The 17215-nt window shown below is 44.3% G+C and overlaps 1 protein-coding gene across 1 annotated transcript; it reads left to right on the forward strand.

Moving 5' to 3' along the window:
• The first annotated feature begins 641 nt into the window (after nt 1-641).
• LOC144097912 (uncharacterized) lies at nt 642-16317 on the forward strand. The gene is made up of 7 exons (XM_077630514.1): nt 642-925; nt 4547-4625; nt 5588-5670; nt 13021-13056; nt 15163-15264; nt 15640-15732; nt 16255-16317. Exons 1-7 carry the CDS (start codon nt 692-694, stop codon nt 16315-16317), a joined length of 690 nt encoding a protein of 229 aa, XP_077486640.1. The 5' UTR covers nt 642-691.
• Nucleotides 16318-17215: the final 898 nt, after the last annotated feature.

The following is a 17215-nucleotide window of genomic DNA, read 5'->3' on the forward strand; positions in this document are numbered from 1 at the left end:
GCGGGAGATACCAGGCCGGAAAAGCGTAAAGAAAGAAGCACAAGATAATAAATAGCAAGGCGTTGTTAGCGTTCTTTTCTGTTAGTTTTATGTAGGCAACATACCTGCTATCCGCTGTGCTAGTCATTCTGTCATTGTTCCAGTTCAGGTATTACTATTTGCTAAAACTAATAATCTAGAAATTAATTCGAAGCAAACAATCATCATGAGAGAAATTACCAAACGTTTTATTGTCAATTTGGCTGAATACGTATTAACGTTCCTTCAAACAGGAGATTGACATCAGCTTGAGTGGAACTGGTTGCTACATGTGTTCAGTGGCGCCACAGAGAAAAGCAATTAATGTGTAAAATAAATCAAGCAATCCCAACCAATTCATTTTTTTTGCCAAATTGTGAACGGCTTCAGCAGCAAACACCCCTACCAGCGATCAAATGAACTGCGTGAGGAACTGACTACTGTTAGTGCAGTGTCCAGCTCCAAGGCTAAAAGACCCGAAATAAAGTTGACGAAAATTACATCACTGACACCATCAAGCTCACTGTCATAAAACTTGATTACGCCCCGAAATGTACAGCTGGCAAAGAAAACGAAGCTGCAGGCTGCACGAGCATTTATCACCAGAAGAAGAAGAAACGGCGACAGCGAAGCACTGCGAATTTTATTTGTCCGTGCACACAGCACAAAACCGATGAATCTGGCCCAGCCTCTCAACTATCGGCCTCGCTTACGGCCCGATTCTATCAGTCGCCCCCGGACACCTGAGACGCCGTCGTCGTCGGCCACTGAGGTCAGGACATACCGGGGCCACCACCCGACCTCTACGAGCGCATCCAGGTGGACATTCGAAGATGGCCGCCAGCAGAAGACACCGGACGACCTTGGCAGGGAGCGGAAGATTGCTTTCGTCACCATCGGCTGGTTTGTAAGTCAACCTTCGATGCCTGGGGCCCACGATTTTTTTTCTTCTGCATAGCCAAAGCGTGTAATCGGAGAAGCCCCTGTAACAGCCTGGTTTCCATGGACGTCTGCGCTTCCAGCGGTTAGCAGACGAGGTGGGAAGGACAGGGTGGTAGTCCGGCAAGTAAGGAGGAGCTGCAGGCAGAAAGGAAAAAAAAATTTAGGTCGCAATAGTAACCTTAATGAGATTTGAGCTAGATAGCGTGAAGAGATCCCCCTGTGTGAAAGCTCTTGCTCTCGCGACCATTAGTTGTCCTCCCGCTTGGAATTTGCAAAAAAAAAAAACAAGGCAACGAGCGGTTCCTAAGCCTTTCAGGAGAGGAGTTACACGCAAAGGTATCTCCGCACGCTATCGCTCTCAGATCCTTCTCTCTGGCAGGCATGCAGCTTGCGCGGTGCCAGAGCGAGGAATTCTCTTCCTGTTGACTGTCATACCTGTTGACTGTCGGTGCTTTGCAAACGATTGTATTCCTTTATCACTGTTCGGCGAATGTGCCTTCCTGCCGTAAAGGTAGCGCACTCGCTTTCGCACGCAGGAGACCCAAGTTCGGCCCAACTAATTAGCTGATGTTATTTTTCGTACAATTAATTGTTTGTTTCCTTGTATCTCAATTTGGACATTTGGTGAGATGTTAGATTCTAGAAACCGCGAAGGGACCTCTGACGTCGATGCCAAATATGATTCGCTGCGAGACTTGCGACGTCAAAGTTCCTTTAGACCAATGGGTAATCATCGCCCCACCGACACTGGGGTTCACGTCCAACGCGAAGTCTAACGCTATCGAGTTAATAGCTGCTGAGACAGAGCAGTTGAAGTTTCGCTCAGCTATGGGAGAGAAAAAAAGAGCTGCGCAGCTTGGAAGATGCACATTCGCATCTCCAGAACAGAGCAGCGGCATCAGTGGCATAGGATAAGCCGCCGTGGCACGGCGCAAAAGAGTGCTGCACTGAGGCCGCGATATGGAAAGGGAGAGGGTATTGAACCACAGCATAGCGGCTGTCGCTATGTTCTCATATTTCTGAGATTATTGGAGAATTTTGACACATTTTGCATTCGCTCTCAGACACAGTGCGAGGAGCTGCGATTTATTAGATGCACTAGGGAATCATTGCGGACCCTCGGAAATACCATTCCAATAGGACCAACTCGTGAATCGGGAAAGTCGAAAAATGTCAAGCGCTCCTTCAGACCACCCTCTATTACTTTAGCGTACGTAGTAACAGATTACACACGCGTTTACCTGCTGCACCTACCGACAGTACTACGTATGTCAGGCGTAGTTTATCAGGGACATGTCATCGGCCTAGCAGGCGCCTTCAAGAATGTTGTTTAGAACGGAATCAACAAGTCTTCTCTGGAAGCAGGCATCCTGTCTTAATGGACCAGCCGGAGAGGACCCGGGCGTCATCTGAATCCTATCGTCGAGTTTGGCTCTGCCGGAGAGCGGTAGTCTTCGGTTCAAAAGAACGACGGGCTGTGGTTCGAACACAAAAGGACCCAATTTCTTTTGTCCCCAGGGGCCGAGCGCCGCCTCGCCGAGCAGGCGGGCATTATCTCTAATTGCCGCGGTCATGTCTGGAGATAAAGGTGCCGTCACCGGCGTTTGTCCTAAGGCTTACCTGCCTCCGCGCGTCGGGTATCATGAACCACAGGTGTCGGTAACACATGTCGATCACCTGGCCATGCAGCTACACGTGCTGACCGAGCACAGTCTGAACTGCTTGGAAGGCATCCTCCTTTCTCTGAGGCTCAAACACGTGACCAGGGGGGGGGGGGGGGGTGCTTAAATGCATGGGTGTGAGATTGTACGCGAAAGCGAACGTGAGAGGCCACGTGAGAGGCAGAGAATGAGTACCCTATAAAACTGGCAACAGTTGTGGCCGAGAGACACTCCCGTTTCGTCTTTACGTTGTACAAAATGTATACAAACCCAAACATTTTCTTTTCTCCCATCACCCAACTCCTTCGCTCGATGGCACTACGGTCGTCGTGGAACGGGCGTCGACTTGACCAACCAAGGTTCCGTCAAGCAGCGGTGCCCGACCGCCCTATTCTAACAATTGTGCACCTCTTGGTTGTCATATAAGACAGATTGACGCAATCACCTTGGCGCCTTTAGGCCGTAGGCAAGAGGGTTGTGCTTTCCTGTGCTGCCTGTCCTTCGTCTGTAAGAGTGCTTTTCTCTTGGGTTATAATACCGTTGCTGATTCCCGGCGGTCAGTGTAATGTTTTACCAAAACTGTTTAAATATGAACATGTGGTGCACAAATGTATAGTTCGCTAATTAAAAACGAATGGAAGCGTCAGTCCCTTACTTAAGTGCGGTCAGCCGTGAGGCCTATCTTTGACTTCACGGGGTGCATTCACCTCGCCAGGATGTCAATATTAAAATCATCTAGATCCAGTGCCGCACGACGAGAGAACGTGACAGCTGCCCGGTTTATACAAGGTGCCGTTCTGGCTTCCTTCTGGATCATACATTTATCTTAATTATGTTAGGAGTGCCGAAATGCGCATGCACCTAACTGGGATGCGTAGAAATCTTAGACAACTGCTCAGGGAGCCTCGATTTCTTCTGCGCAGATGCGCTCGTCTGGAAGAGTCTGCTTTGTTATTGCTAGGCATGAGCGCGCATGCGACCATCACGATGAGTCCAGAAGCTAGCGTTACTCCCCTCGTGTGCTTCTATGCTGAGAGAATGTCTTCAGAACACCATTTAGGTAGGAAACTTTTTTTTTGCATTTGGCTATCATCTCGCGGCCGACTCACGTCTCGCATCAAACCGTATACCCATCTATGCAAAACACTGCCCCCCAGATTGGAATAGAAACGCCATTTGCATCCTAGATAGTGGGGTAGCAAGCCACCAGGTGGCCGACGTTCCATTTAAGTCCGCGGTATAGCGTTCTGGGAACATTCGTCTCCGTTATCACACTCTGTCAATAAAGGCGCCGGGAGTTCCGCTTCAGCCGCATGTGGAGAGCGAAGAGTCTGCCGACAGCAGAACATAACCTTTCGTTTCACAAATGGTGCGTCATAGACCATTCATGTATTAAATGTTTTAGTGCGGATATATATGCCCGTTAAGCACGTGCTCAAGCATCAATCCCTTACAGATAATTGACTGGTAACTAGAGAGCATTATATAACCTCACAATTCCCTTCATCATGATATTGCGCATGGAACTGGGGAAAGCTTTGAGATTATAAAACTTTGCCAAAGAGTAAGACGCAAAAGAAAAGAACACTTCGACCCACAAATGAGTCAACATTGATATGTTCTCAATACTGCTTAATCAATACTTATGGTCGAATTGCAGGGGAGAATTAGAATGGTAAGCGGGATGGTGTTGCCAGAGCTTGGTTAATTAGAACAAAAATGTGTGCCGTATAGAAGGGGAGGGTCGCCTCTATAGCAGAAGAGGAATCAGTCAACTGTGAATAGAAGGCGGCATCTCTGCTCAATGAAACTACGTACTCTTAAGTTTTGATCCTCGCAACTGTAGTTGAACTTATCTCCCATCAGTTAGGATTGATATTTTGCATGCAGTGAAAAAGCGCTTTGTCTTCTCTGACTTACAATAGGTGATGAACTGCGCCCTGGTGTACGGTAGATCAACAAATTCGTGGCTCTCAAAGTGGCTCGCCATTTCAGCGCGGTCAGGTGAGTGCCGGGCGAAGATAGTTGTTGCTGAACACGTAAGCGCGCTCCCTCAGCATTGGACAAGGGACATATGTATACGTAAAAAGTCAACTGGTCGCCGATGCGGGGCACATGGTAGTCAAAGAGAGCAAATGTACACTGAATAGTTTGAACGTTATTACGTGGAGCGAAGTGTGAACTCTGTGTGGTAGTGCTCAGGATTACGTATACTTAAGACAAGTATTTTAATGCCACCCTTTCGCGAAACTCGAAAAGCTTGCTTTTCGGTCTGGTCCGAGCGATTGAGCGGCAATCTCAGCTGCGTGTTAATGAACCGTCTGCATTTTACCTTCCATCATGTCTATTGTTGTGAGAGCAATGAAGTTCTTTGAAGGGTCTTCCGTAGTTGACCTCAGTTACCAGAGTAAAGCAGGCAATAGGACAGGCGACCTGTGTTATTCCCTCGCTCTCTCAAAAACTCTTCTAAAGATATGAACTAACAAATAAACAACCCAGCTTAAAGTTCTAGCATCAAATGAATTAACGTGAGATCATTTTAAGCCCGATAGTTTAGCTGGACAGATCTCTAGGTCTTCCAAGCATTCTTCCTGGTCAAGAGAAATAAGGAGGGGTGAATTGTGGTAACGTCCTTGTAACCTCGCCATCACTCCTTCACTTAAGCTGTTGTAATGTAATACAGGCGCATGCATATTGTTAATGACTGCTGAGTAGAAATAACATGTGATTATGGGCAATCGCCACACCAGTAAACTTAAATCACGCTTTACACAGACTATAAGAGACATCACTGGTCGCAGCAAACTGACTGACTGCAGTGCTTTGCCACAGATCACCTCTCAGGTGATGATAATTTGTTGTTCGATAATTGTCGTGACTGATAACTGGCAATAGAAAGCAACCTCTGCCTTCTATTTATTGTACATTCTAATGTTTGTTTGTTTGTTTTTTCTCGCACGCTGAAGATCACTGGATCTTAAAAGCAATCAACATTCTCCACGCTTCCAACGCACTCAGTGACGTCATCTTAATATACAGCGTATACCATGTGAGTTTGCGTTGATCTCCACTTGCTCAGTTTATTTCGTCGAGGAGCCTTACATTACTCCTAACACGTTGATTTTGATTAATTTGCTCTCTTTCACACGAATACTGTTATACGACCGCAGTTGAAGGATTCGAATCAACTTAAACAACCTGGCATGCTTTGATGTTGCCGCAACCACTGTACACGACTGACTGTTTTATTTCTCTTAGCTGTGTAGTGAAAATATTATTAATTTCCAGAAGTGCTAAACAGAGCCAACATATTGATCGATTCAAACTTTTGGGCCGAGGAAAACGATCGACTATCTGCGGCACAGGCTAGGAGGTATTAGGCGGTGGATGCCAGAAAATACATAGCAAATGTTACCAAGGATATTGATAAAGAGGTTCCCATACAAACGTATATTAAGTTTGCGACAAAAAGTCGTAAAAACTACTATTTCCCAATCCGTATTATGATTACGACTTTTACTTCACCCATAACCATGGAATTGGCGCGAAAGTTGTCAGCAACGTTGCTGTTTAAATATTCACCTCAGAAGATCGAAAGTCGTGTTTAATATTTTAGAAAAATAATAACAGCCACATACAAACTGTGAAGCTGATGAAACAATAGCACGTTAGGCGCGTCGGTTGGAGATATTATAGTAACACAGAATGGGACACCGCCTTCAACGCCTTAATAGGAAGCGAAGAGAGGTCACCTTATCTCTCTTCTTACATGTACCCAAAACATGTTGCAGTACAAAAATTAGAACTTAAGCATGTTCAGCGTGAGAAAATGCTGTTTTATTACATGCGACGGAAATAGGTATCTCACTGGGTGCAGCAAACCAATAGACCAAGACACACCAAGGCGGAGTGCGTCAATGTGGAACAAGTTAAATCACATGTAAAGTGGACTCCTAAGAAACGGCTGGCTTTGGTCGGAAATCCGTGCACTTTATTATTGAGTAGTCTAGAATTATGTCAGAAACAAAATAAATCAAACTGTATGAGGCGGGGAAAAGCTTCACGGTACTATCTGACGTTTCAGCAAGAGCTATTGAGTTGACATTGCTTTTTGTCATCAAGAATACAATCTTCCTTTCCTCTTTTTATTACGTCTCAAAGGTATATCTTTGGGGAGCAAAGTTATAAATGTTGATTTCCTTTCATATAAATCAGTTATATTATTATCAAACCAAATTTCTTGCTCAGTGCGCCACGTATTAGCATGATCAAGCTGGGCCAGGATTGGGCCAGGAAAGAATACTTTGGTGTCATCAGCGCAAAGGACAATATCAGGTGTCTGGGCGATGTTGATAGTAGTGTTTATGCACAAATAAATAGAAATTGCCAAAGACAGGTCCTCGAGGCACGCGATATCATCTTATTACTATATCGAGTTCAAATTTATTCTGTTTCGTGTGTTGTTTTTTCTCTGTCAGGTAACACTCTACAAGCTTGAATGCTTCGCCTCTAATGCCAATAGTTCCAATGTTTTCTATCAATTTTTTTATGCTTAATATACTCCAAAAGCTTTGCGAAAACCAAACAGATGCCAAGTTTCCTGCAAAATTGCCCTGAAAATACATTGCATGGTGCGTACTAACGCGGTCGCCCTTGATTAACAAGCTTGAAATCCTTCATGTTCCCAATTAGAACTTGTTAGGGGGCTAGTTGGTGCGTGGTCTTTGCCAGCAGGAGGCACAACATAAAACAAACCCCAGAAAGTTGCACAGGACGACGCGCTACTGGCAACTGGTTCCTTTATTCAATGAGGGCTCTCTGGCGGGCTAGTTGGTGCTTCTCGTCCGTGATTAAACTGCGCGAAGGAACGGGGACAGAGGCAAGAAACAGGTGCACGCACGCAAAGCGCGGGCTCCCAACTGATATTCGAAAACGCTGCAAGCATTCTTTTTCATACGCTCGAAACCACCGCATGACACAGCAGGGATCAAACAAAACAGATAAGGTGAACAGTTCAGTGCAGCCAATCTGGAGAGCCGATGTGTATGGTGTATGCATGCCTACCCGTGTGTGCATTCCTACACACCACTGACAGCTATATAAGAGGTGAGGGGAAGATAAAGAGCCCGAAGGTGGAACTAACAATTTAATGAGCACGAAAAGTTGAAACGACAGAACCATGTATTACGAGCGAAAACTTGGTAAGCAAAATATATGTGACGTGGAACCAAGCGTAACAACGGTAAAAGATGAAGGTTCAAGCACTAAAAAGAAAGCAGAAAAGCATTAAAATCGAAACCATATGAATGATACAAAACAAGATTAACAGCGAGGCTAAAATCATGAAACCAAGAGTGAAAGATGGAGACAGCAATAAAAAAAGGTAAAGGCGACGCGAGAATGAAAAAGCTAAAACCAGGCGAGGACCTATGAAGGAAGGAAACAAGTAACAAGAGTAAAGGTTAACGGTTAAAAAGGACAGTTTAAAGTGTTACTTTGCGAAAACGAGATTTCTTTATCCAAAAGCAGAATATACAGTGGTCTCACACAATTGTTCATTCTTAGCGAATAGGAAGGCTTTATTTATTTCGATTTATTTTTTGGTTCTAGCCGTAGCGAGAAACTTTGTGCTTTCCAGAAACGGGTGGCGATCACGTTGTTTGCACTTCTCCCAGTGCAAAGCCAATTCGCCTCCTGAGTTGATAGAGAGATATTTAACCCTGCACATTTACTCTTGTTACTTGTTGTTCCCATCCTTCATAGGCCTCAGCCTGGTTTTAGCCCTTTCATTCTCGCGTCACCTTTACCTTTGTTTATTGCGGTCTCCATCTTTGACTCTAGGTTTCACGGCTTTCGCCTCGCTGCTAACTTTGTTTTGTATCATTCATATGGATTCGCTTTTATTGATTTCCTGCTTACTCGTTAGTGCTTGCACATTCATCTTTTACTGTTGTTACAGCTGGTTCCACGTATCCTGCCTTTTGCTTTTAGGTTGTTTTTAGTTGATCAGGCACTTGTTGATTTGTCAATAATTTTTAATTTCGTCCACCAAGCCAGTTTTTGGAAAAAATCCTAGGCAAAAAAAGCTTCACCTTAAACAGAAAACTCTAGACTTGTGTTTCGCGCATTATAGCCTTCGTTGCTTTTGCGTCATTAAACTCAATATAACGAAGTAACTAACCTTTTTCTTAGCAAGTTTACGCTCGTAATACATGGTTCTGTCGTTTCCATCTTTCGTTCTCAATGAATTTTTAGTTTAACGTTCAGGCTCTTTACTTTCCCCTCTCTATTTATCTAGGTGTCGAGGTTGTGTAGGCATGCACACACTGGCAGGCATGCACACACATTGGCTGTCCAGATTGGCTCCACAGAACTGTTAAACTTATCTGTTTTCTTTGATTCCCGCGGTGTCATCTGGTGGTTTGGAGCGTATAAAAAGGAATGCTAGAAGCGTTTTCGAATAAAAGTCGGAAGTCTGCGCTTTGTGTGCGTGCGTGTTTTGTGTCCTGTCTCCGTTCTTTCGCGCAGTTTAATCATGGTTCCTTTATTGGAAGACGTACATAATAAAACTCTCCGCCAAAGCTCAGTGTTCGACTTTAGAGCGTTAACTACAGGAGCTTCAAGTGCTTACATCAGTGTGCTCAGCAAAGGTGAAGAACACCAAATCTAAACATTCGCGCATATTTCCTTTCCGGAAACATCCTTTCTAAAACACAAGCAGCTTCATCTACGCCATGGTTTTTGCACTACTATTGCGGTGTTTAGCCATCTTCGCTATATCCGGTACATTTACTCGTTATATGGTTTGACGCCATCCGGAAATATTTCTTCTAAAACACAAGCAGCGGCATCTACCTCATGAATTTTGCACTACTATTTCGGTGTTTAGCCACTTTGCTACATCTACATTTACTTGTTATATTGTTTGACGCCATTCTGAATCCCCTGCGACAAGCGATTCAGGCGTAACGGCCGCCTGAAGGTCCTCGGAATGCCGGTTTGAGTGAGGAAAGGTCGCTGGTGCGAATCCGAACATTTTTTGGCCTTCATCTCAATTAGTAATTTTATCCACCTGAACATGCCAAGTCATTTGACACAATTTTGAACATTCTGCTTAAAACGAGGGGCCCCCAAATTTTATGAAAATGGTGGTCCAGGGCGGGAGTCCCACTTCGATGGCCGCTATAGTGGCACATATATAACGGATCGAAATTATAGACATCATTTACGGCGCTACGCACCGACTGTTGTTATGGGGTGTAGTGTGGCCACGTGGTAATTGTTTGTGTTAATTTGAGTTTAATTGCAAACAGACGCGTCCTTGACAAACGTAAGGAGTAAGAGCTAACGCTCTCAATATAGGCACATCACCAAACTGCCTATCAGCTGCAGCAAACTTCATAATTAAGGCGCTATAAAAACGATAAGAGAAAAAACGCTTAATAAGAGGTATCTAAACGGGATAAAAGTAATCAATTAATCTAAGAAAGAAACAACAAAGATGACACGTTGTGTAGAGGACCGAAGTAACATGAAAGAATGGTATCTGACGGGACGAAAACAGAAATAAAATGCAACAAGCAAGTAAGAACTGACAAAACCTTTGCAACATCATAAGACCTTCGGAAATGGCTTGTTGCATCGTGCGCTTCAGTCAACATCAGAAAATGTACGCATACACGTGGTCCTAAGTAAGGGGAATCTTCTAAAAAGTCTTCTTCAGAATTGTACAAAAAAGACGGATGCATCGCTAGCGCAATTCGGGCCCTTTCCTCTGATCCGATGAGCTGCCTTCAGGTCACGGGCAACGCGTTCACGTCCTGTACCTGAGACAACTGTTTCCTCAAGATTAGGTCTGCACGGACGTAGTTCACCGCCATTGCATTGAAGCGGCAGATTCTAACACGTTCCAGTCCCCATCGAGCGTTCATGTTCCCTCAACATTTCATTTAAACAACGTCTTGTTTGCTTAATATGTGCCCCACCACATGTGAGGGGATCAGGTAACTAAACTTTTCAGTACTTTCCACGAGCCTATGGCCATGTTTGGTTTCGTCTCTTCTGTTTTAGCATTTATTCGCGTACACAACGCGGCCAGTTTACAGGTAGCTTAAAAAACTAGTGAAACCTTGTACTTGGAAGCTACTTTTTTTCAGCTTATGAGAAAGCCGGTGGGAGTAGAGAATCATTTCTGGCCTAAGTCTTTCATCATCGAGACTGGAGCTACTTGCATTTCTTGCCGTCATGCTTTGAAGAAGGGACTCTACTATACCCGTCATGACAGACTGAGGGAAGCCGCATTTGGAAGCCTCACGGTTTTTATAGACCCTTACTTAATTGTGACATTTGCTGTAGCTAATAGGCGGTTTGGCGACGTGCCGATATGTTATACGTGTCTTCCAATAATGGAACCAGTTGTCAAAAGCACGTCGTCCTCTCCATTTTCCTCGTGTCCGGTTTATGTTGCGCCTTGTTATGGCAAAAAACAATTATGTTCTCATGATATTTTTGTCAGAGCGTTCTTAAAATTGCTTATTCTTATCATTTATATTGATTAGGTTATTTTTGGATGTGTTGTACGTCGAGAAATGAACTAAGTCTTTTTTTTCTAAAAGCGCCAGTATTGCCAGTTTTTACGCGTTTTCAACACTGCAGAAACCCACTATTCTCTTGCCCCCCCCCCCCCCCCTTCACACAACTTCCCTGTTTTTTTTTTTACAAGCCGCCATGAAAAAGACTACTATAAAGTTTAAGTCCCCTACGAATACGCCATAAGCCTTACACAGGTCCCCTTCACAATATCAACCACTCAAAACAATTTCAGCCATTAGATATGCGCTACTAGATTTGCATTAATTTTTGTTGATTTCAGTTGGTTTCAAAAGGTGAAAAAATTGGAATGTGGTCACACTAAACTTACTGAAATTTCGGCGCATGTACCCCATTTCAGGAGAGACTACCAAAGGTTCCGTTTATAATTTATTTTACTGTTGGCGAATACATCTGGACTTGACGATGGCACTTTTGTAAACATGTGAAAACATTACCTCAAGCTGTTTATTCTGACCCATATTTCTTACGAAATCAACATTCAGATAACCGAATAAGTACCACGTACAAATTAGTCTGACCAACGTACTGAAGGGAGCACAAAACAACAGTAAAAAAATTCGTGGAATATTGTACGAGCGATTCAGTGCATGAGTTGCATTAGGAGATATCAAACGGTTTCAAAAATCTTTTTGTATTCTAAAAGAACCTCTACTTCTCCGTTTGCTTTATCTACAAAAACTCATCACCACAAGGTTGCTTTTCCGCAAATAGAAATTATCATAGCCTTTTAAGTGCGCGACATCGTTATCCGATTTGCACCATTGCTGTACATGCTGAGATACAGAAGCAACATTTCGTGAGGTTGAGATGTGCCTTAATTCCTAGAATTATTGTATAGGAGTCTGTGGTTTGAAAATTATTTAGGTAAAAAGTATAAGGAAATGAGAAGCAATGCTATCATATATCTTGGTAGGTAAACAAACAAAAATAAGAAAATAGAAAAGACGCTTCTCGAGGTCCTATTGAAGAGCAGTACTTATTATTCATGCGCCGGAATTTTTTTTTTTACAAACAGCTTTCCAAATATAACAATGTAAGGCATGTGCTCTGTTCACGTGCTCTCAATTTGGTAGACCACATCTTTCCGTTCAGTGCATTTGCATTGTTATAAAAACTATTTATTTTTACAGCAACATACTTTGCGAGCCAAGTGGCTTTTGAAGATCACTAGAAAAGCTTATCAGGGTGATCGGCGCTTTGCTGAGCGGTGATAGGAGGCGATGGCAGGGGATGTTTTTGTAAGGTATAAGGCAAACTCTGACTAGTACGATGCATTGGTCTGATCAAACCGCTGGAAAGAGTCAGATATCACAGGTCAGCACATTTTTCTTGTAGGTTGACGCGCAATAAGAAGCAACAAAATAGAGCATGTTTAAACAGCTCGTGAGACTGTGGGTAGAATTTTTTCCATCCTGGGACCACAGGCCTCCATTTTAATTTAAAATTGCTAATCGTAAACAATACGAAAGCTACGCCAGAAAATGTATTAACGTACGTCGGACAGTTGCCCCTAGAAAAAAAAGTAAGTTCTTATTAGAAAACTACACGCAGGAGTCTGAAATCTTTTTTATGTAAAAGTAAGCGTGACCTAAAACTTGCACAAGTGTTGTATTATTGCCTTCTTCATGATTAGAATGGCGTTCCTAATTTCACACGTCTATTACGGTATTGTGAGGCATCTTAATAAAACCAAGAAGGTCAACAGCTGCTGAGAATTTTTGAGTGAAGCTGTACATAAAAAAAAACGCGGGAAGTACTGATATCTCGCGCCTTTTCTTCGTTGCAGCAACCGCAGATCCAAGCAACCAGCCCGGAAGAAAGCGTAAGACCATCATATCCTGCCACAGATTTTCAATCCCGGGAATGTAGGCTTGCAAACCTCATACTTGCTCTTCAGTTGCAATTACGAAATGCACAGCGCAGCGATTTCATCTGGGGAGGAGAAAAAAAAAATTGGCTGTGGTTCAACCTGGCTGAACCTAGTAAGAGCAGCGAAAAGTTCGGCTAGGCCTGGTTAAGCAAGGTTAGGCACGGTTTTGCTTCGCTTTTGGAAAAGCCGAAGCCGAGGCAGCGGTCTCGGCTCTGCGCTTCCGGTTCACACACTTTTTGACGACTTTTCTCGAGTCTCTGCTCTCGTTCTTCATCCGTCTCTGCGTCGTAAGCTACAGGTTTTCGCTCTAACGTATCTTGTGTCCGAGCTATATCAGCCGGATGATCCGACCCTGCTTGCCTTCGACTGTAAATAGATTGCCGCGAGGGCCTGGCACGCTGTTGATCCACGATGTCGGCTAGCGAGGTTTTGCCGCACAGCCTCTTTTATTTGTGCCTCACCACTCTGACAACCTGATTCGGCGAGTGGTGGCCCAGGTGTTACTCAGTGCGGGGAAGGAAGCGATGAGGAGCGAGCGCAGCACCTGTGTGGCGGCGAGCGAGACATGTGATCTGATTTTACAGCCACACCTCCGCCTCTCCTCCTGGTTGAAGGTCACTGTCAAGCGATTTGACCTTGAGCTTTGCATGACAATAGTAGAGCTTTTCGCTCTAAAGATGTCCAGGAACGCATGATAATATGGCCGACTTAAATTCTTAGCGAGTGGAACTAGTGGAAAAATTTCATGATAAAGTGAACTAAATTTTTTACCTCAAGGGCGCTACATGGATTGATATTTCTTCGGGGGTGCTCAAAACGTTTTTTTTTCTTGTTGTTGTCTGCGATGAGAACTCACTACGCTGTTGAGAAAATCGCAAATGAAGCTCCCGAAACCCTTTAAGGTACAAACTACCCCGCCAAAAATGAGCACATTGACGTAATTTTAATGACGCATTCACTATGGAGCTCTCCGACAAATCGAAGGTGCCACTTCAAAAGGCCGGAAACACGTCCAGAAACCGCAACTAGTTCTTAAGATGTGCCGGCCGCCTGACCCGAAAGAAGTAGCTTCTGTGCCTGTGAAAGAAATTACAGTAAGTTGTCGAAGGCAGCCGTAGTCTAAAAGACAGACCGCTGATTGCTCTCACGCAACTATACGTCAGCGGCGACTAACTTCGGTGCGTTGTTTGCTGTCGTGTGGTGTACATGTAATGTTTGAAGTATTATCTAAAGCATGGGAGCAGCAGTCACGCTGTAACGTGTTTTATTCAACGCTACATCACAACGAAAAACTGCACACGCACAGCTCATCAAATGGCACGCCATGCTGTCAGTTATCGCTTGTTTCTTTAAAAACTACGCAGTCGTGGTCGTTGCGATGTGTACTTTAGTGGACTGCTTCCTGTCGGTAGTAAGCGCAAAAGCATCACTGTACATTCCGCCTTAGATTCACAGGAAATCATACGCGACAGTGCAGGGCCGCGTGTCGTAGAAAGGCGATGTCAGCGTTGCCGTCGGCGTGACGTAAAAACATGTTACAAGAGGCTTCCCATAGATGGCGCCAGCGACACCTGCGGCGCATCGGATCTTCAGCCACCAGAGCAATTAGCGAGCAGAGCGCCAAGTGCACAAGGCTTCGGCCGCCCCCTTCCACCTCACCCACTTGTGAACACGGAGCTAACGACTCATGTTACAAGCATCGCCTCTCAACCTGCCGCGAAGCAGACCTATCGCTGTTTTCCTAGTGACCGCACCTATGTAGCCTGAAGTTCGGGTTGCGAGTCACACACGCTACCGCTACGCCGCGGATTCACGTCAGTACGGCTTCTTTAAAGCTATGCTTTATGTCAATGTCGTGTGCTATTTCACATAATCATTCTGATTGTGAAAGTTGAAGCAACCGCCGCGTCTGCGTGGACAAGAGGAACCACCGTCGCGTCGTACCCTTAAAGGCGAAGCTAAAGTGTTCTCCCAACTTTTTCAAGTGGCTCTATTCAGCCCAGCGTAGCCTTCACATCCTCACATTTTAAAATGCACAAAATTCTTTCCTTATTTCAGCCACTCCGTCGTAGAGTCAAGGTGTTCATTTTGTGGAACTCAGTCACCATGGTGTTGATCTGGTGCGCCTCCACCGCTGAAATATTTCTCTCGTATGCAGAGGTGAGTTTATTCTATCTGTGACAAAACGGATCAACAGAAAAGAAGTTCTGTGACAGTTTACGACCGCTGGAAAATTTTGGCTGTCAGTTTGCTGGGTGAATGCACTGCGAAACCTCTGGCTAGCCTATTTTATTACCTTTTCAATAAACGAGTGTGGTTTACAGACACAGTGATGGAAATCTCTCATCGCCAATAATATGAGCCTTTTAGACACTCCTAAGCACCTACGCTGAGCCCTGAGGCGCTAGTACTTGTGATGGTTTAAATAGTTTCGTTTGTTCGAGCCAAACTCGTAAAACAAGTATCTCTGATTTTTATTTTCCTGCGCCTCATGTAAAAACTTCTATTTTTTTTTGTTCCATCTCTTTCCAAAAGTTGGACCTACCGCCAGAAGATGGGTCTCGTCTGAAAAACACCACGGACGAAGACACAAAAGCCAGGGATCGGGCCGGCAATGCTGCAAGAGCAGTAAGGATGTGTCATGGACGTTGCTGTACTGCCGATCCCTTATGCCCCAGTCCCTCGCTTATAATAAAGCTTTATTGTACAATGTCGCAGAACCAACTACGAACAGAGTTGTAATGAGATGCATCGGATTAGTTGCAACATGGTGCAGTGTCTTAATTGTACCCAAATAATGTGTCGTGAGAGCTTCATGGTTTCATCCATCTAGAGAAATGTCGTCGATCCCGCTACGTCGTACAACGCCATAGCCCCTTAATCACCGCTGAGCATTGCGCCCTTCTGGCTTTGAGCTTCTGTTATGAAGTGTTTAGCGTCTTTGTTGGTGTGTAAATTTGCGTAAACTGCCTGCATTTTATTGTTCTTCACTTCACAACAGTGTGCTTGTAACAAGATGTTTCTCAGTGCAACGAATGTCCCGTCTAATGATTCCTGCTATCCACTAAATGCTTGCTCCTTTGTTTAACACTGATCAGAGAATGAGAACATATTTTTTTTTCTGACACACATTTCCTATTTCACTTTTAGGCACCCTACATCCTGATCCTATTCGCCCTCACAGCTTTAGCAGCCTTGAAGGTATACACATAAATATTTTACGATATGGTTCCATCTGTTCTCATATATTTTGTGTGCCTCTCCACTCGAGTACTTTCGCTAGCTTGTAATGGCACAGCAAGTTTCTGTCATCGCAGTAAAGGAATGTTCTAAAAGATTGCTGAAGTTAGTTCGCTGAGGAGAATGCCAAACGAAGGATGAAGGTCTCTGGTGCTCTTATTTTGCGCCGACCAGGTCACTGCAGATTTGGGGCGAGTTGACATGACGCGATTACTCTGCGCCAAATAATAGCTTACTTATTCCATTCGGCCGGTATAATTAGCTCCCAGTATGTGTGCTTCTGTGGTCTTCCTTGTCACTATGGTCTTCGATAGCATCCGTGAAAAGCCGTCCACGTCATACGACCACTGGAAAATGTGGTGCACCCTCTCTGCACTCCCCTTCAATTTTCCGCAACTGCCTTCAGGTGACCTAGTTTTGCGTCACTGTTATCTTATGGGCTTACTCATACTTCCCGCTTTCCTTCCTGGCGGTTGCCATTGATAGTGTATTATATGAAGACTCTCCTCAAAGAAGAAAGGTTGTGAGATGCTCGCGAATAACATGGATCTAAAGTGCGCATATAGCTTGACAGCAGCACAGGAAAAATTAAGAATGGTCTAAACTTTAATTTACGCACCGAAAGGCAATGGAGGCGTTTTCGTTACCAATAATTATATGTTAGATAACACACCATTACGATTATACGAGTACACTTTCGCTGGTCGAAATAAATGATGACACGGCAGAGACAGCGTTGTCGCCCTAACGAAACATCCCATACGAGCCGCTCACATAAACTTATGGAAATATGAAGTCCATATGACATGGAAAACAATAAGGAAATCCATGCTTTTTTATTATTTATATATGGGCTCCGAGTTCCTTCCGT

The sequence above is a fragment of the Amblyomma americanum genome, chromosome 7, assembly GCF_052857255.1.
Source record: "Amblyomma americanum isolate KBUSLIRL-KWMA chromosome 7, ASM5285725v1, whole genome shotgun sequence".
NCBI lineage: Eukaryota > Metazoa > Arthropoda > Arachnida > Ixodida > Ixodidae > Amblyomma > Amblyomma americanum.

What these genes read in the sequence shown, in the direction of transcription:
- LOC144097912 (XM_077630514.1), top strand. Translation starts at nt 692, where the DNA reads ATGAATCTGGCCCAGCCTCTCAACTATCGGCCTCGCTTACGGCCCGAT. An exon ending in TATTTCTCTCGTATGCAGAG is followed by an intron (nt 15,265 to 15,639) that starts GTGAGTTTATTC and finishes TCTTTCCAAAAG; the next exon opens with TTGGACCTACCGCCAGAAGA. An exon ending in CCGGCAATGCTGCAAGAGCA is followed by an intron (nt 15,733 to 16,254) that starts GTAAGGATGTGT and finishes TTTCACTTTTAG; the next exon opens with GCACCCTACATCCTGATCCT.